The sequence below is a fragment of the Manis pentadactyla genome, chromosome 11, assembly GCF_030020395.1.
Source record: "Manis pentadactyla isolate mManPen7 chromosome 11, mManPen7.hap1, whole genome shotgun sequence".
Lineage (NCBI taxonomy): Eukaryota > Metazoa > Chordata > Mammalia > Pholidota > Manidae > Manis > Manis pentadactyla.
Genome location: NC_080029.1, coordinates 5,975,309 through 5,994,908, shown reverse-complemented (window position 1 = coordinate 5,994,908; position 19,600 = coordinate 5,975,309). Strand labels below are relative to the sequence as shown.

The window sequence follows — 19,600 nt, the reverse complement described above, 5'->3', positions numbered from 1 at the left end:
CATATTGACAGGCCAGCCCTGCCCAGTCATCTCTAGAGCCCCACCTCTCGAAGCGCCTGGCAGGGAGGAGGGCCGTCCAGACAACATGCCATTCAATGACTCCATGAGAAGTATGACTGTCAAGTCCACCACACGTACCTCACCTCAGACAGCCCAGCCGGAGGCAAAGCCCCAAGAATTAACATCCACCTGCTCACCAGCAACCCGGCCAGGGCCAGCAGGAACAGGCGTGGCCTGGACGAGGCCAGCGGTGCTGGACATGGGCAGGAAGCCCAGGCAGAGAAGCGTCTGTGATTCTTAGTCCCCCTCTTAAAATATAAAGACTCAATTATCTTTGAGCAGCTTGCTTTACACATGAATTGACACATTTATATTACAATAAATAACTGAAAGTTATCTGTGTTTCCTTTACTGTTAATCTACACAGAGAAATAATAAACAGGGCTTGTCTACAAAAATGCAACTACTGCAGTCCTCAGAATTCAATTAAGCTAAAATAATTAATGCTCCCACCATATTAAATTACTTTATACATTTGAGCCACTGAAGTTTTATTCTTTAATCTTTCCTTTTTATTAAATAAGAAAAAAAGAAGTTGGTGCCAAAGTAGGGAGGGGAAAAGGAGAAGGACTGGAAAGCAATGCGCGTGATGTGCTGGTAAAATGGAATGGTCGTCTTCCACTGACACAGTATGGAGACTGTTTTGTGCCTTTGATTAAAATAACATTTTAAACACTTTGAACACACATATCTCTTTAGACTTCTAAGGGATTATTTTACATGTTTCTTCGAGAATGGAGAAACCCATTCATCCCGTGGCTGAACAGAAAAGGCCAAGAATATCTTTCATCACACGGAAAATAAAAATACCGTAAGCTGCTGCAGTATTACAGCCCCAAAAATGGGGAGTGGGGTTGTGGGGAAAAGGACAAAGCTGTCTTGGAGATTAACTTAGCCTTTTATGAAATCATACTTAGTCGCTTTATTAAACAAACCTACCCACAGTGATCTACAGGCTTTCACTGGGAAATACGTTCAACACGAAATGAGGATTCATATAGTTTTTGGCGAAAGCAGAAAGCCTTTCCACTGAAACACAAATAGGCACCAGAGCCTCCACAGCCTGTGCCGTCATGGACCACCCTGGGAACGTCTGTGGGCCCCGATGCAGGTGTTTCTACTACTGGTGAAAACTATCCTCAAGTGTCAAAGAAAAGCAAAGCATGGAGAACCCACAACACAGACAAAAGGGACCCAGTACCTTTCTCGACTGATGCTCTGTCCATAACGACAGAAGCGTCATTCCGATCTGCACGGCACTCGGAAAAGCCAGGGTTTACATGACTGTGGCCTGGACATTTTTCTTAGTGCCCCTGGCAACTGAGAGTGTGAGAGATTTCATGCAGGGAAAGCCACCCAAAGGCAAGGTCCCCGGGCCAGTCAGGTTCACTGGGGTCTCCCAGTGCCTAGCATGCGCCTACAGGAAGCTGCATATCACCACAGTCTCTTCACAAGACAGAAATCTCATTAATCCCATTTTACAGGTGGGCAAAGTGCAACCCAAGACCACATGGCTGCCACAGAGCAGCGGGCTTGCTGCATTCCCCGATGGCCTGCTGGGTGACAGGGGTCTGTGTCCACGCCCACCTGTGTCACCCATGGGAGTGGGGTGCCCTGGCTGCACCAGGCTCACCCTCCAAGGAGCACCCAAAGCCTCAGTCCCTCCAGCATCTCCACGAGCTTCCATGACCAAAACACAGTGGAGAGGGATCTATACATTTTCCAGCATCCTACTTACACACTGCAGTGCCCCAGGGGACCCCTAAAAGAGAAGTTCCACTGAAAAGCATAATGGAGCCCATCTAACCCTCACACCAGACCTGCCAGTACTATCACTCCCTGGTGGCAGATGGGGAAACTGAGGCGTGGACCCATGTGGCGGCTTGTCCTAAGTCAACCAGGAGGATTTGAGCCCTGCTCTACATGCCCTCTGATGCTGCCATGCTGCAGAACAGGACACCACTCCTGGGAAGCAGAATGGGCCCTCCTTTCCTCCCCGGGCCTCCTGGGCTCAGAAGTTTGAGCCCGAAGCAAACACTGGTTTGCACAGGGCACGGGGTCCCTGCAGAAGGTGCCAGCCATGCCATGGCCACAGCCTGCAGAGGGGGACTTGATACAAACTCACCATGGTGAGCAGGCCAGGCTGGAGAACCTGAGCCCCCCACCTGTCCTTCAGGTGGTACCAGGCAGCTGTCCCGGTGGCCAGCCAAAGGGGCATGTCCACCCTCCCCTGGGGGGCACAGTGCTCCAGCAAGCTCCCATAGCCCTTCCCCAGACCTTCCCAAGACCAGGCAACATCAGAAGGGGCCTCTGAGGTCAGAGGGCCTAACCCCTCTTTTTAAAAATGGGCAACTGAGGCTAGAGAGAAGACGGGGAGGAAAAGCCTAGGAGGCAGTGCCCACATCCAACATCCCATTAATTCTTACAGCCTTATCAAGAGAGGTTTCATCAGCTCCATCTTCACGGACTGGGACACTGACTAGTCCACATTCTGAAGAACAAATTCCAGCCCAAGACCCTGGGCTCCAAAGCCAAGAACCAAGACCACCAGCAAAGTGACAGACAGTCAGGGGCCTCCAAACTGCTGCTCTGTACCCCCGGCCACCTGCGAGCTAGGCCCCCCAGCACAGTCCCACTGCCAAAGTAAAGCGGCTGTCAGCCAGTCGGGCCTCTCTGAGTCCCCGGCCGGTCTCCTCCTGAGGGTACCCTGGATGGCGGCCCCTGGGAAAGGGCAAGGCCTGGCCGGTGGCCCCATCCTGGTAGCCCCCAGGTCCTCCCAGCACCAACACTCTCAGGCAGAGGGGAGCGCCTGGCACAGCGAGGGGTGGAGGTAGGCATGGGACCTGGGAGGTGGCTTTGGTAGCGGCCAGGCAAGTACAGCGTCCCATACCTGCAATGTTCTCCTGCTTGGGGCAGATGCCTTTCGTGGGCGAGAGCAGGTGGTCGTCTTCGTCGGGGGTGACCTGGATCCCGATCTCCACCGGCTCGGACACTTTCCTGAGCTCAGAGCGCGAGGAGGGCGGCGGGCTGCCCTTGTCCAGGCCTTTGTCATAGCAGGTACCCAGACTGCCGCCACACTGCTTCTTCTTGTGCTCTATAAAAACCAGGATGTCCCCCAGAGGGAAGTTCATCTGACACTGTCCACAGGTGAGCAGGTCAGGGTCGGAGCCGCCCACCATCAGCCCCAGGCCGGTGGGCTCCTCTATCTCCAGACCCTCATCTTCTTCAAGGATGGCGGCCTCCACATGGTCAGCCTCTGCTGGAGAGAGAAAGGAGAAAGGGGGGCAGAGAAGACAGAGATGGGCTTAGGCAATCATGGTCACCACCATGCATTCCAACCCTTCCCCACCAAGAGGCAGGCCCACTCCGCTGTGGGACATCGGAGTTCACCAAATCCTCCCGTGACTCCTGGAGGCAGGGGGTCACCATCCCTACTGCAACGGGTGGGTAAACTGAGGCTCCGGAGCAACATCACAGTTCCTGGAGGCTGCAGCCTAAGTGGGGCTGATGTTATTGCTTTCGAGTTTATTCTCTGCCCATTTCCCCCAACACAGCATACACACACACACACACACACACACACGTGCACGTGTATATACACACACTCATCGTGGTTTCACAGCACCAGCTAGAGATGCATCTCTCAAACTTTGCAACATCTGAGAATCATCTGCAGAGATCTGAAACACCTCCCAACACACTCACACCCAGGCAGCGCCCCACACCAATTACACTGAAATCCACACATCAGATTGTCCTTTTTATTTTAAGGTTTCCCGGGCGATTCCAGTGGGCAGACAAGCAGAGAAGCACTAGCCAGAGGCGGTTCGGCCTGCTTGGGCTCAAGATGCCGCCCCCTTTCCCTCCACCTTCCATTCCTGTCCTCCCCACTCATAGGAATACTACTGGCTTTCTTCTACCTGAGATCTGGCCGCACAGCAGACAAGACCACGGAAACCCAGACCAGCGTCTGACGGCCGGTCCTTCCAAGAGAAAGAAGCCCACGGGCTCCAAAAGCAACAAGTGAGTGTGGGTTCAAAAAGAAATACCCAAGGAAAACACCGTGCAGGCAAAGGGACCCTGGCTTTCCTGCCAAGCATCCTGCTCCCGGTCAGATTTTGCTGGCTTTGTAGATTTCCCAACACTCATCAGTTCCCCACTGTCCTTTCTGTTGGTTGGTTTTATTTTCACTCCCAGAAAAAGAAAAGAAAAAAAAAAAAATTCTTCAGACTGCAAAAGCATTTCTTGGCAGATGACAAGCCACACTTTCAATGCTCTGTACATTTTCGCATTTCCTTAGCAGCCAATGTATTATTTCCTTTCTTTCTTTCTTTCTTTCTTTTTTGTAGGGGGCATGGGACCCAAATATTTTGAAGCTAATAAATGCCTCAGAAAGCAGCAACCCCCTCGGGGAAAATTGGGAGACTGGGCAGCTGAGCGTCATAAACAAGGGAAAGTGGACAATGAGGTTGCATATCCTCTCAGGGTCTGAGCAAATTCAGATTGAAATTTCTTGAGAGTGAATTCCGTGTAGGAAGCACACGCGGTGGGGTCTTCAGAGAGCAAAGGGGCAGCCGGAGGCCTGAAACCCGGGAGGCAGGTAAATGTTAAGTTGTATGGGATTTAATAATGACAATGGAAACCATGGAAGAGCAGACACAAGGGATGGAAGAAGGAAAACACATTCCATGGCAGTGAAGTTATTGACGGGCCGCAGCCAAAGAGCAGATAATTTAAGGAAAAATTCTGTGGCATCTTCCATCCTACACATAAATCACCCTCTCTTTTCTGAACACAAGCTTCTTCAGGGCTTGTGAGAGTCCACGTGTGAGACAGAGCATAGAACAGATGGCGTATGACCTGTGACACACAGGAACCACGTATGGTCACTGTGCAGGTGTTGCTGGGAGGAGAAATTACCGTGTGAGATTCCCCCTGCAGTTCTAGAAAAGCAGACAGAGGCCTCAACGAATTAAACATAGACACGCATCACAAATGTGGCAGTGACACAAATACCCCGCAGATGAGGAAATCCTCCATCTCTTGTCTACATACCTCTAACAAAAAAAGAACTATAAGGTAAGAAAAACAAGTTTTCACAAAGCCAGCCCCAGAAGCCATTAATTACACTTTAAAGAGAAATCGGAGTTTATTTAAAGAGGACTTGGAAGACAATGCTACATAATTAATTTACCAATTTATTGTATGAAAAGATGCTTTGCTCTGGTTAAAATGTAATCACAACCCTCACGCCAAACAGTGGTTCTGGGGAGACTGGATTCCTGCGAAGAGTTTGTCAGAATGTAAAAGGTAATTATTTGGTGCCGCTTTTCCCTTTAATGATCTAACATTGAGCAATACTGTTTATATTGAAAAGCTCGCACCTTTAATTACCAATTACATATACATAATTTCAGAGCCAAAGGAGAGGGCTGTGAAAACAGTTCTTTAGAAATATAAGGATGTATTGTGCACCATTTCTAGAGAAGGAACTCTAGTAAATGGGAGGAGGATGTCAAAATATTGTTTTGTTAAAAAAAAAAAGGGGGGGAGAGAGGCACAAAGGAAATGAGCTGAAAAGCAAAAAAGGACAAAATGAAATTGAGAATTCAAATGCAACAGGGGCGAGTTCTGTGGCAGGAAGGGTAGCAGCGCCCGGCTCCGGTGTACACGCCGCTCCTGAGCGGGCCCACTGGGGAGTCAGGAAGGGCTGTTGATCCCAATAAACAAGGACCACAGGGCTCCAGCCACGTGCCCAGCTGGATCACTTTCTTGAGGGTGGGGGGATATTTCTGACGTTGAATTCAATCTGGGTCCTTGTTTTTATTTTTATTTTGTTTCGTTTTGCCCGTCAATAACTTCAGCCGCCCTCCCGGGTAGGAGTTCTAGGAAGCATGAATTCCTCTTCAGCTCGGAGGTTTGAAGCTCCACCACGTCAAATTCATTTTCTAATTCAAAAGAAACACTGACTACCTGAAAAATTAGCAAAGATGGCATATGCCTGTTTGCAAGCATTCCTGCCTCTCCCTTCCCTCTTCTGCCAAACGACTCTGTAGCAGCACTTTTTTGCCTTTTTCTCCCTTTTTTTTTTTTTGTTGTTGTTGTTAACATCTGGTATTCTTTCCTTTATTTGGCAGTCTCGGCCTTTCCCCTTTCCTCATGTAGCAAGCCCTGGTGAGCCCCAGTAATTGAGTCTGAAAGTACCAAAGCCGTTCACTGTGCTGCAGTTCTGATTCCCGCCTCCAGGCCCCTCGCACCGCCAACCTGGGCAGCCGGGCCCTGCTGGTGCCCCACAGACCGCCCCGAACTCGAACCTCCGCCTCCCAGACCCGGGACCGCGCTCCCTGCCTCTAAGGGAGTCCAGGAGCAAAAGAAACAAACAAAATCGCCTTCCCCTCCCACTTGCCAATTGGAAAGTAAAACTCAAGGTGACAGAGGTGTTCACCCAACTCGAAGAAGAGGGTTTCCACTTCCCACCCCCCGGGTGTGCGGCTCTGGGCTTTGGCCCCTGCGTGAGGTACCCCAGGAAGGTAGTAACATCACCCCCGACAGGCAGCAGGATCACCCTGATCCCTCAAGCTGTCAAACTTTGGGGTCCACATCAGTGGACCAAGGCAGCTTGTGGGCCTGGACACTTGCACTCAGGGCCTCTGGAGACACCCCAAAGATGGGCTGTGGTTTCATTTCCGCTGACAGGCGGATACTGAGCTGGGCGTATGGGGTGTGTGTGTGTGTGTGTGTGTGTGTGTGTGTGGCCCTGCTCAGAACTGTACTGGTAATGCAAGAGATAAGAGGAGAAACAGTCACTTGGCCAGGCTCAGAGGAGGGCCAAGTGAGCCGTGGGCCTCCCAGAGCTCTCCTCTCCGTCCTGCGGGCCCCTGGGGCCTCCCAGCCCCACAGCCCCAGAGAACCAGGCCTCTGCCATGACAGGCAGAGCAGCCCAAACCGCCTTCCAGAAACGAGAAAGCACCAGGAAAGAGAAAAGACACACAAAAACAAAAACAGCCTTTCAAATTCCCAACCTGACTCACCAGCCCTTCAGGCTGTCTGTCCGGCAAACTCAGGCCATGAAAAAAAGAAGGCAAAGAAGAGGTTTCCCCTCTAAGATGATTTCTGCTTTCGTGAAAAGCTCCCCAAGTGTCAGGCAGCCCTGGAAAATATTGCTGCTCTCACAATGGCAAGCCGAATGAAGGAGAGGGATTGCTAAAATGTTTGACTCATTAGGAGGAAAGATGAATGGATGCAGCAGGCAACTTGTTCAAATGTCAGGTATCAGATTGGGGTGGGGGTTCTGAAATGTGAACTCCTAAAGTGCATGCACAAATATATATTTACATGCACAAAGTTAATTTTCTTTTACAACAAAACCACATTTTATTTATAAGGCGAGGCCTCCTCCCAGCTGCTAACGTGTTTAGAAGTAATGAAATCAGGGTTCACAAATAATAATGGACGTTGCTGTTAAGTTGACAGGGAAGCACTTGATCCTGAGACAAACCTCCCACCATGCCTCAGCTCAGCTAGGAAGGAATCTAGGGCAGAAGACAGAAATGGAAAGACATCATTAACACTGGCCAGGCCAAGAAGCCAACAGGCCTCCAGCAGCTGTGGAGGCTTAGCAGGACCTTACCTGGCCAGTGCTTCCCCCACAGTGCAGGGCTCCATGGGCCCCACGCGCCCTGGTCCATCTCTAACAACTGCCCCTGCACCTGCCCTTTGGGGAATTCCAACCAAGGGCCCAGCCGCCTGCTGTCCCCAGAGCACAGTGCACGCACATAGCTGCACACACAGCTCACAGGTCCCGGTTCCCTTTACTCTCATTGACTCAAATCCAAATCTCTACCTTGAATGGCTAAGCCACAGTCTGGGAGAAACAAATGCAGAATTATTGTTTCAATGATGGGGGTGGTGGGTAGGGAAAGGATGTAGGGGGAGGGGTGCCAGGCTCTTAAAATCGTGTACCACCAACGTCACAGCCGCCATCGTGATATGCATGCATGTTTACAAGAAATGCTCAGCATCTATCTGCTGAGCTCCGCATCTGAGACTTTACACCTGCTTCCCACGAAGACGGAGGATTGCCAGGAAGCCCGTGCTTACCAATAATCTGCGAAGGGATCTTTTCACTCTCCTCCCCGTGAACATTCAAGGGAGGGGCTGAGACTCCAGGCGACACCAAAACGCCACCAACACATGCACTCGACAGAGCACACCACTTTCTGAGCTGCCATCAATTTTTAATTTATTGAATCCAAGAGAAAATAACCATGCCGAGGGAGAGGGAGAGGGCTGGATGGGAGAGAAGAGGAATCAATTCCTGGTGGAGAAAATAATCTATGACTAGATGACGCTTAAAGGCACGACAAGAGGTTTTATGAAGTTCTCCGAACAGAGGGAATAATGAGGTGCCCGGCAGAGCAGATGGAGATAAGAGCGAACCGTCAGCGCAGCCAGGCATGCATTAGGAGGAATGTCCTTACAGGGCCAGGGAGGGTCAGGACACTCAAGGCCGGGGGCCACCGTCCAGGTCCCAGCACCATTTCCCACTGAATTCCGGCAGCTGGCAAGACTTGGGCTGCTGCTGAACCTGGGGCCGCTGACAGGCCGGTTCCAAAGCAGGTCCCATCACACAGATAAACTTTCTCCCAGACCACCTGCCCTCTCCGGAGGAGACCTGAGGAGCCCACCCGTTCCAGGTGTCGCAGAGCTGGTGGCCCAGGCCCTGCACTTCTCTGAGATTCTCCCGAGGCCACTTCCCTACCCCCCTCAAAGGAGCTGAGGGGCAGGTGTGCAGCAGGGCCACCAGCGCATGAGGTCTGTCTGCTCCATGCCAACCACAGCACACAGTCAAAATGAAATTTTGGAATTTCAAAATGTAATTTTCAAGATATCTGACATCTAAGTGGAAGAGGGAGAGAAAGCTGCCAGTGTCCAAGCTTGTCTGCGATCATGGAAATGCCCAGGGGTCTGGCTGACAGGGCCCACAGGGCAAGGCCTGGGGCTGGCCTGCATTCCAGAAAGGCAGGGATTTCTGATCCCCGAGAAGGTTTAGGGCAGGAAGAAACTGTCACCATAGCCAACGGCAGACTCCAGATGGGGTGGTCTAAGGTGCAAGGAGGGCCCCGTGCGCACACGTCACCTTACACGCCCCCAGCCCCAGTTCAGGAGACTTTGGCACATTAAAAACCGCTCCCTGAAAAATACCCTAACAAGACGTAGTCCAGCTGCTCTCCTCCCCTGCTCTATACCCACCTCTCCAGAACCCCAAAAACCGAGCTCAGGAGGCCTGGCTTCATACATTCAAAAACAGAACAAGACCAAATGAATAAGGAAAATAGCGATCAGTTGTAGTCACAGATCCTGTCCATTACTAAAAGGTTACTAATAAAAAGGCAGTCCAGTCCACGGTTACTAATAAAAAGCCAAGTAAATGATACCAAAGAACAGAATGACCTAAGTTTTGATAAATAAAACAGTTGCTTTAAAGGAAAAGAAAGTGATTCACCACTATAGAAATCCTTCTAAACACATTCAGAAGTTCTATAAAATTGCAAATGCCTTAAATCTTCAGAGCCACAACAGGGGCTTGTAATAGTGGGATATGAAAGCACTCTTTGAGGCCAAATGAAGAGATTTGTTTTATTTAATGTTATGCTTCTTCAAAGGTGCTAAGCAGAAGGAAAAACCCTCCGTACAGGACACCAGACTACAAGTAAGTCCTTTGCTGAAGGACATTCTCTGAGACTAACAGCAAAATTACAAGCTGCTTTCCACACCTCATTTTCAAGGTAGAAATTTAAACATGAACCCCACCTTTTTAAATTTAATTCTTAGCAACGCATCCATTTCTGAGGCACATGTTAATCACAATAACATTGGCATTTAACTTTCTTGAGTCATTTTTGCATGTTATTTTAGTAAAGAACTCATCAGAACTTTCACAACTACATTTGTATTTCAGCAGTTCAGTGGAAGGGGGTCATAAAAAGTTATGGAAAACAGAGGATTTTTTTTTTTTTTTTTACTTTGAAGTCATTTAATTTTGTGTGGTCTGGGTTTTCACTATAGTAACATAGCTCAGGCTAACTGAACACCCAAGCAGATCCTCAGCTGTGTTGGAAAAAGAAAGAAGGAATGAATTTCTTGAATTTCAGCAACTACACAAAAGACGTGCATATGTCAAAATGCCGTACAAAAAGTCCCCATGAATGTAGCACCATCAATCAAACCTCAATCTGATGTCACTTTTGCCAGTAGAAACGATGCTGTTCCCCACACTCCCCTTGCTGGCTCGTGCAGGAGACACAAGAAGTGTGTCCCTCTGCTTTCATGTGTCTCCAAATAGCCTGCTCTCGGCACTTTTTACACACGCCTTGGGAAAACTACTGCTCTAGGGAGGCAGTCAACAAACGGCTTTTCCTGGGGAGGGGTGAAGCTGGGAAGAGAATGTGAGCACGTCTCACTGACGTCTGGCTCCCTGGGAAGGCAGGCAGATTTATGGGACCAGGGGCTGGGGGAGGACAGACACCCAGGAACCCGGGCCTCATCATGTGAGTAAATAAAGGGTGCTGCGAAGTGACAAAGCCATGCTCAGAGAAGCTGGATGACACAAGACGCTCCTCCCCAGGGCTCTTCTGTGCCCTCTTCCTATTAAAAAACATGTCAGTTTGCCTACAGTTAACACCACCTTTGGAGAAGGATGCTCAGCTGGCACCAGTAACTTGACCGTGTGATGCAGGGTGCAGTCCCTGAAGAGCACTTGTTTTCCCTTGTCCTCCCAGATGTAACACCAGCATTAAACCTAGAGTCCAAAGTCCATGGAGAGTTTCAGTTAAAGGTATGACCTAACCAGTCAGCCAGCCAGAGGGGCCTTCCATAAGCCACGGGAGATGCAGGAGACAGCCCCAAAGGTCAAAAAACCATCCTGACCCTCTCCATATACACTGTTTTGTTCAAGCATTGTCATATCCATGGTCTGCATTTAATTACAGATTGTGAAACTCCCCTAAGTTCCAAGCCAAAGGACTGAGGATTTCTAAAGTGAAGGTTTCAATGGTTTTCTGCAGGTCAGAGGCCACTGCCCAGCCCAAGGCTGCAAGGTGACAGTGCCACTCCATCTCTTGAGTTGTCAAATGAGCCCACTGCAGCAATATGCTTACAACCGGCTCAATTCAAACATTAAATGAAGTAGAGAAATCATCAGATAAACTGCTGACCCTCTGTACTGAAGAGTGAACATTCTTTCTGCAGCTGATGACAGCTCTAGGCTTTTGTCTGACCTAATTTATTTCTCTTTCAGGTTAGAATAAAGCACTCTTTCCTGTTGCAGGGTCTCCCCTTCTGCATACACTGAACTCAAGCATAAGACTCAGGGTTAACTGTGCTGTCTGCAGATTTATTGAACTTGGAGAAGAAGACATGCTAGATCTAGAAATCCTGTGATCAAAAGCACACATATTTCCCAGCATTTACACATTTAGGGGAGAAACAGTCTCATTAAAAACCATCCATTAAGCACACCATTTGGGGTGAAAGATATCAGCTGCGCTGGGTCTAACAAGCATAGACTCCTTCCAAAGTTTTACATGTGATCTGAGTTGGCATTTTATATCTTTTGGGAATGGTGCTATTTCCCTTAGTACAGTGGGAACATTACCTAATAAATGGAATTGAGAATCCAAGTGTTATAAAATCTGAGCTAAAAGGATTTCCATTCATCAAGCTGTTTTAGGTACATACTCCCAAAAGCAGCGATTCCTGGCTGCTCCCTGGGTCTGTGACATGCAACACAGAAATAGACAAAATGATAAGCGTTCTTTCCAGCCCTCCTCGCCTGATCGTAAATGCCCCAAATGCCTAATGGAATTTTCAGAGTCACAACCACAGACTAATCAGGGAAAACGGCACCCATTCAAAACTCACAATTTTAATGGTTTTAAAAAAGAAAGAAAGAAAAGAAAAATGCCCTCACCTGCGTTGTGAGGGCTTGTAAATCAATGCCCATAACTTGAAAATAGATTTCTTAAACTTATATTCTCATTTTGTCCTGCACGAATATCTGCAGGAAAATCAATATTACAACTTCACACTAAAGACATTTTGCAGCAACGTAAACTCCTGCCGCCGCCGACGGAAGCCGGTTCCTGGGCCATCGCAGCGAAGGCGCCAAGCCATGACACGGGCACCGAGCTCCCCCTAGCTGCCAAGTGGAGCCAAGCGCGGCTCGGCGGTTCAGGCTTGCCGTCAACCAAAAGCCAATTCAACTGAAAGTTTATTTTGGAAAGTATTTCATCACAACAAGCAACAGAGAATGCAAAGCGCCCGAGAAATGAGATGAAAAGGAAAAAGGGAAGGCTGGTGCAAGACGTGTTTTAAGCTACGAGACAGTGCCAAGAGCTCGATTCTGGTAAGGCGCTAGTAACTGGTGCTTTCTACAGTCGGAAACCGATATCTGTAAACGAACTGGTTCACGTGCTTCCATCTCACCTGAGACATAATGCTAATTATTGCCAAATGCACCGGAAGTGGGCCTTCCCTTCCATCAATAAGACCGATTTAGTCCTGCACTGTGGTCAGCAAAGTATTGCTCCCAACCACCGGATCTCAACCTCCCTCCATGTTCCTCAGGCCAGCTTCGCTGAAACAACTGCATTCACTCCAGCACTGGGGAAATGAGTCGTTTTCTGTTACGAAATATTTTGAAGGTCAGACAAAAATCACCAAGGCCAAAGCATGGGCGCATAGCAACCTCCCATCCTCAAATTTTAAAAAATTTAGAAAGAAAGATATATATGTACATAATATCCAGGGAGGGAAAGAATCCCTTTTAAAAATATTAGGGGTTGTTAAAATATGCTCACGGCTGTTTCTCTCAGGTGTGAATTACAAATGAATAAAATCAGGCTGGCATAACACCTTTGATGAACACATTTTTATTCTCCCGTGGAATCAGAGCAGATGACTTATATCACACTTCTAATGATATGGGGTTCCCTTCTGTGCAGAAGGGAGAAAAACTTCACTCCCCCCACCAACTATCCAAAAAAGAGAGGGGCCCATATCTTATGAAATTTATTGGAGGCCCAACTTTGAAAGAGTTGTGGACAATTCGAGACATACTATATACCCTGAGGAGTTGTGAGCTCAGCTGCCTTCAAAACACACAGCCACAGCAAAACCTAATTTAAAAGGCAAGCATGGAATTCATACAGTTAGCCTAACTTACATGTCAAATCTTGGGTCTCTAGTTGATTGGCTAAATCATGAATTCATACAGAAAGCTGATCTTCAAGGAAAGCTGTTGGGTTGTTGAAAAATCACCTTCCTTGGGATTGCATAATTTACCACAGACACCTTCTTTTCTTCAGAAAGCCTCAGAGTTCCTTCATGGACCGGAGTTCATTTCCCTGTGGCCTCTGTCTGAACAGGCAGCTGGAGGGCCTTCCCTATGGCTGACCCTCCTCAGAACTGTCACTGTGTTGTTTTGTGTTTGTTTTTATTAATACCTGTATCTGTCCTCTGGTTTTTAAAGCCATCTCCATCTGGGTCAAACATTTTGAAAGAAACCAGAAGCCCAGGTTTCCATCCCCAGCTGTCTCCCACACTTCGACCTCACTCTTTGCACTGGCCCTGCCTGTAAATGTGACAAGCTCATCACAGAGCCCTTCTTGGTCTTCTCCCGCAAGATTATTGATGCTATTTGTGTGCTCTTTCCGTGTTCGCGGGACCAGCGCTTTCCTAAGTTGCACCACCTCTAAAGAACCTGAGGCTGCCACCGCACTGAAGCTGTACCACGTTGTAGGTGGTTTCTTTCACATTTAAAATCTACTATGTGAACCCCGGCTCTGGCTGTGACAGCACCCATTTGGCTGGCCAGGGCCCCAGGGCACCCTGAACCTAGGACTCCGAAGTCACCATGGAGAGGCACCTCCACAGGCCACGCAGCCTAAACCCCAGCCGTGCTCGCCTTTCCCCTGCCTGCCCTCCACCTCCCTAGTGACACAGGACTGAAAAGCCAGATGCTTTCTGATAATAGCCTTGTCTGAAAACTGGTTGGACCGCTCTTCCTGCTTAAACCCCTGGACTCCGTGTGCCCCTGAAAGGCAGGCAGGCAGGACACCCGTTGCACCCTCGTTTCCTCCCCACCTCTCTTCTCTGCCTCTCTCTTCCCTCCCAGCCCCTGCTCCAGCGTTAGCCGGCTTTCCTCAGCACGCTCGTAGCAAGGCTGGGAGAGACACGGAACAAACGAAGGATGCAAGGATGTTGCACCAGGCACGCCTCGCCCCCCACGCCCAGCTGCCACCAGTCCTTCTGGCTAGGGCTTTCTCCTGATGTCCCAGGAATGCCAGAAGAGGAGAGAGCAAAAGCAAAGAGAACCTACCTGCTTCTTTCCCCCTTACACACAACTGCAAACACTCGAGGCTCCTTGGCTGCTTCCAGCTTGGCTGTGCACCCCCGACAGCTCCCCCTCCTCAAAAACAGCCCTTGTAATTATATAGAGGCTATGTGGGCCAAATTGCCTCCTGCAGAAATAAGGCATCTGCAAATACAGACATTCTAACAACCACCCCACCATCTAAAAGGGGGTGGGGGGTGTAGGATAAGCCGCCACTACAGCTTGGTAAAGGATGAAATGTCAACTGGCCAAAAGGACCTTGATCAAACCAGGCTCAGATCTGGTTGCACAACATTTTGTTTTAAATGCAACCAGCGAATCTTCTATAATGTTACAATGGTGAAAAATAAAAGAGAAGTTCTCTTCCCTCCCTCCAAAAAGGCAATCGGCCGCCAAGGCGAACCCCACTTTAATATCTACCCTTCCCCAGAAAATAATAATAAACCCACAAATTCTTACAAATTTATCTGCTGTAACAAAGGAGAGATGGCAGCCACAAATGCTCCCAAGCAGATGGCTCCTATGCTGGGTTTTCAGGGGAGGGGAGAACCCCTTTATATATTTATTTATTTATTTAAATGTTTTAAAATATAACATAAATATTCGGCTCTCGGCCGCCCCGCAGCCAGTCCTCCGCGGCGGCTGGGCGCGCAGCCCCTCTCCAGCTCCACGCAGGCAGCCCGGCAACAGCCGGACGAGGGGCTCGGAGGATCGCAGGAACACAACCTGCCCGCGGCCTCGATGGCACCCGGAGAATGTTTTATTTCTATTGCAATAAAAATTTTTTTTTAGAAAAAGCAACGGCGACCCGGGCACCGCGAGAGAAAGGACCGCGGGGAAACGTTCGCGCGCCGCGAAGCCGCGGCCCGACCGGATGCGGCGGGCGCAGCGCTGCGAGCAGACCTTCCCGGGGCAACTGCGGGGCACCCGGGCGAGCTCCCCTGCACACACCGTACCTGGCCCGCTCGCGCTCTCCTTTTCCTTTCTCTAAATAAACCCAACCGCGGCGCCGGGGGCTGCTGCGTCTCTGCCCCGCCGCCTGACTTTGCCTGCCCTGCCGCTTGCTTGAAATCCACACGATTTCAGCGGGTGCATTTCCACCGCAACCGCCTTGTTTATTTAGATAGGGAAGATGAAAGATACAGAGACAGAAAGATGGGTAAGACTGATAGGGCTCTCTTTCTCTTTTTTTTTTTCTTTTTTTTTTTTTTTTAAACTATTTTACAAGCATCTCTCTCTCTTCCCACTCCCGGTTGACAAGCCTTTTTTTTTTTCCCCGTGGCAGGGATTTTTCACCAGCCCTCAATCCCCCCACCTTTTTTTTGGAGTGGGGGAAAGAAGACCAGATCATCCCTGGAGACAGACGGAGGGGGGGAAATGGAGGGGGGGTGCGGTTGTGTGCAGGAGCCCAGCAAACAGCCGCGCGGCTGGATTCTTTTGCAAATAGCAAGAGGGAGAGAAAGGCGACTGCGGAATCCTAGACCGGCGTGGCCGGCGCCCTGCCTGACCGGGCGCAGCGGCCGGGGACTCGGGGCCGGCGGCCGCCCCTGCCCCGCGTCTCCCCAGCCCTGAGCGCACCCCGCTCTCCTCCGCCCGCGCCGTCAGCGCGGACCCACGCGCCAGCCAACTTTTCCCCACTTCCCGGCTCCCCTCCCCCTCCGCTCCCCCGGCCCCCTCCCCCTCCTCTCCAAACCCCGCCACCAGCGCCGCTGCCGCCACACACGCCGCTCGGAGGGGCGAGCGTCCAGCCGGGCTCCGCGCGCGCACACACACCTCCTCCAGCCTCCGCGCCCCCTCCCGGGCCCGGAACCCGCTCCGCAGGCCCCCCGAGCCCGAGGAGCGTCTGGCTGACCAGCGCCCCGACTCCCCGGGCTGCAAAGAAACTTTCCTAGCGTCCCCAGTCACCCACCACGCTCTGGGCGGACGCCCCTGCCTCTGCGAGCCCGCGGGCGGCCCCGGCGCCCGGCCCCGCTGCTCCCGGCTTGGTGTCCCCAGCCCTGGGCGCCCGGAGCCCCATCCTCCGGCCGCGGGCGCGCACGCCGCAGACACTTACGGGTGATGAGCTCCCTCTGGGACAAGTGCTGCGGGTTGCCCTGTTTGCGGCGGGACATTGCCCCGGCATCTATTCTGGCATCGCCCGGAGAGCTGCACTGCTGGGGGAGCCGGGGGAGGGGGTCCGAGCCGCCGCCGCGCCGCTGCCGCTGCCGCTGCCGCCGCCGCCGCCGCCGCCGCCGCCGCCGCCGCCGCGCCTCCTCCTCTGCCCGGGTTGGTGTTTTGTTTTGTTTTTTTCCCCCTTCCTCTCTTGCCCTGTCTTCCTCCTCTTCTTCTTCTTTATTTTGCTCTTTCTTCTATGCTGTTTTCTGTTTTGTTTGCAAAAAGAAAAGGAAAAGAAAAGGAAAACCTCTCGATCTAAAATAGAGGCAAAAAAAAAAAATCTCCTCCTGCTTGCCGCGGACTGGCTGGTTTCTTTAAAAATAGGTTCTTTTGACGGAAAAAAAAATCGCTCACACTTCTTCAAACTGCTTGGCCTCCTGGACTTCCAAATGCCTTCTGGAACTTAAACCGGATTTTGCACCGGCTCCTGACACTTTCTTTCAGGGTCTGGTAGGTGGAAGGCGCACTTCTACCAGGAGGGGGGGGCGGAGGAGGGGGAAAAAAACGCAAACAAATAAAAATAAAAGAAAAAGAAAAGAAAAAAAGCGAAGGAAACTTGGGGACTTGTACCCCCTCACCCCGCCCCCTCAAAAAACCCAAAGCGATGCAAAACTGCCGCGGTGCGGTTGTTTCTGGGTTTTCTGCGGCCGCCTGTTTTTTTTATCGGAGACTGACCCTTCCGAGGCTCTGGGGGGACTCCAGGAGCGGTTCCTTCCCAGTCCACCTGGCAGGCTGGCGCCGGCCGGAGAGGCTGCCGGGTCCCCGCGAGCGCTCCCCAGCGCTCCCCTGGCGCCGCGGGCCCGGGGGGAGCTGGGCTGAGGGGCGGCTCGCCCAGGGCGCCTGGGTCGGTGCGGGCGCGGACTGGGAGCTATAGATTGCAACGTGAAGATGGCGGAGTCCGGGTTCTCTGGGAGCTCTCGGTCTCTCTATGGCTGGGGCTGCCTCTGTACAATGGGATAAAATTCAAGTTCAAGTGCGGACGTGACGTTTAATCTGCACTAGAGACAAAAAGACCCAGAGAGTCGGAGCACTGGGGGCGACTAGCGGTGGCTTTTTAACATTGTACCCTGTAAGAGAACAAGAAAGCACACACACCCACAGAGACACACTCGCGCGCGCGCACACACATGCACACACACTTGCCCGTGCGCACACCCGCAGTCCAGGCCGGCCACACGTGCAAACAGCGTTTTTGTGCGCTCTTCTCCCCGTGCACTGGCAGCGCAAAGGGGGGGTGGAGGGGAGGAAAGGAAACGGTGGGCAGGGTATTTTTAAATAAAAGTAAATCCTTTTTATCCCTCCTTCCCTTCTGGGAGCAGGACCCCCTCAGAAGGGGGCGGAGAGCTGCGTGTGTGGAAGTAAGTTGAATCAACTCAAGTCCCCACCCACCCAACCGAAAGCTCTTGTGGACTTGGGTAGGGGGTAGCGGAAGAGGAGAGCCGGGGTCGGCTTGGTGACTGGAGGTAACCAGTGGCCTTACCTCCCTGGAAAAGTAGCTTGATCCTTTTTACTTTTGTCTAATTGGGGGGGTCGGGGTTAAACTTCCAGAAAATGTCCCCATATAAATCCTGATATCACAAACTCTGGGAGAGAGCGAAGTGGACAAAGTAAAAGGTACTCAGAGAAGAGAATTAAGAGCACGTTTGGGAGAACAGGCAAGTGAGACCTTGTTTGAGTCCCGTTCCAGAAGGAAAGTTCACCCGAATCTGCGCTCCCTCCACCTTACCCCATCCACTTCTCGGGGTCAAACACGGGCCCCAACCCCCAAAGCCAGGGTCTGTGGAAAGCGTGGGGGTAAGGGGCAGCGGCGCTCCACGTGGGGGCGGGACTGGAACGCGCTGACCCCAGGGGGAGGTGTGCCCGGGTCTCAGAACACAGCCGTGCGGGTGACCCCCGACTGCTACAGTCTCCTCACCCGCTGACGATTACCGCCACCTGGAAGGAACGCCCCCCGCCCCCAGTCTCCTCCTCCCAGGGCAGGACTTGAAATCGCCCGTCTGACAGGGAAGGACACAGCTGCCTTGTCAGCCGTTTGATCTCCAGCCGCCGAGGACAAGAGGAGTTGTGGGGACCTGTCCGTGGCCCGGGGACGAGGCCAGGCCGAGGTCCGCATGGACACCCTCATCCCCCGTCCGGTTCTTCCCCAGGCCGCGGCCAAGTTCGTCTATTGGATGACCCGGCCCCGGGCTGGGCACGCCACGCGGCTTGACCCCTCTCGCTTCTCGGGGTTCCTCCGCGGCGGGCCGGGAGGCGGCCAGGGCGGGTCGGGGCCTGGCTCGAGGCTGGGCCTCTCGGGCGAGCCCAGCTGCACCCACCCCACCCCGCCCCCGGGCCCGGCTCTGGCGGCTTCTCGAGAGCGAACGGCTGGGCCGTGACGCCTCCGGGCGCGCCGCTCGGGGCCTTTTCCTTGGGGGCTCGCGGGTGTTTCTTCGTCCCAAAGGTCTTGGGTGGGGCGACGGCACCAACAGCCTAACAGAGAGCAGCGCCGGTTGGCGAGGACAGAAAGAGCCACTGTCCCCAACACACACACACCAAAACAATAATAATAATAATTAATAATAATAATAAAATGTGCCCTAGCCTACAGTTTCGCAGACTGAGTTGCGGGGTCGGCGGCCGAGCCGGTGAGGACTTTGGGGAGGAGGCAGGTGCTGCCGCCACTTCGCCCCATCCCACTGGGCGCAGCTGCCCGCGACCCCCACCCCAGCCCCACCTCCACGTGGGCCGGAGTCTTGAAGCATCTCCCTCTCCTCCCATCTAGCCCCACCGCGAAAATCTTTCCAGGAAAGTGGCCCAAGTAAGAAAAAATGCCCACACGCACCTTTAATGTAAACTTAAGAAAACCAAAAGCCGACCATCCCAACTGGCCCAAACTCCTAAAATTGGGGGAGCAGTGAGTAGTCTCTGAGAACTGGCGGTGTTAAGTCCAGAGAGGTTAGCGTTTCGCCCGAAGTCACACAGCGCATGGGGGCAGGTCTGGACCCGACGCCG

The 19,600-nt window shown here is 51.8% G+C and overlaps 1 protein-coding gene across 5 annotated transcripts in view; it reads right to left on the bottom strand.

The window, feature by feature from the left end:
- Nucleotides 1-19,095, bottom strand: part of BCL11B (BCL11 transcription factor B) — a 96,382-nt gene extending 77,287 nt beyond the window's left edge. For 2 of the 5 annotated variants that reach the window (XM_036882349.2, XM_036882351.2), the window contains exons 1-2: nucleotides 16,509-19,095; nucleotides 2,951-3,319 (exon numbers count right to left, since the gene is read on the bottom strand). In XM_036882349.2, coding sequence (XP_036738244.2) covers nucleotides 2,951-3,319; nucleotides 16,509-16,566 — 427 coding nt within the window. In that variant the 5' untranslated portion in view covers nucleotides 16,567-19,095. The remainder of the gene's footprint in view (nucleotides 1-2,950; nucleotides 3,320-16,508) is intronic. The other 3 variants (XM_036882352.2, XM_036882350.2, XM_057488156.1) reach the window with 3 other exon arrangements.
- Between the last annotated feature and the right edge of the window lie 505 nt (nucleotides 19,096-19,600).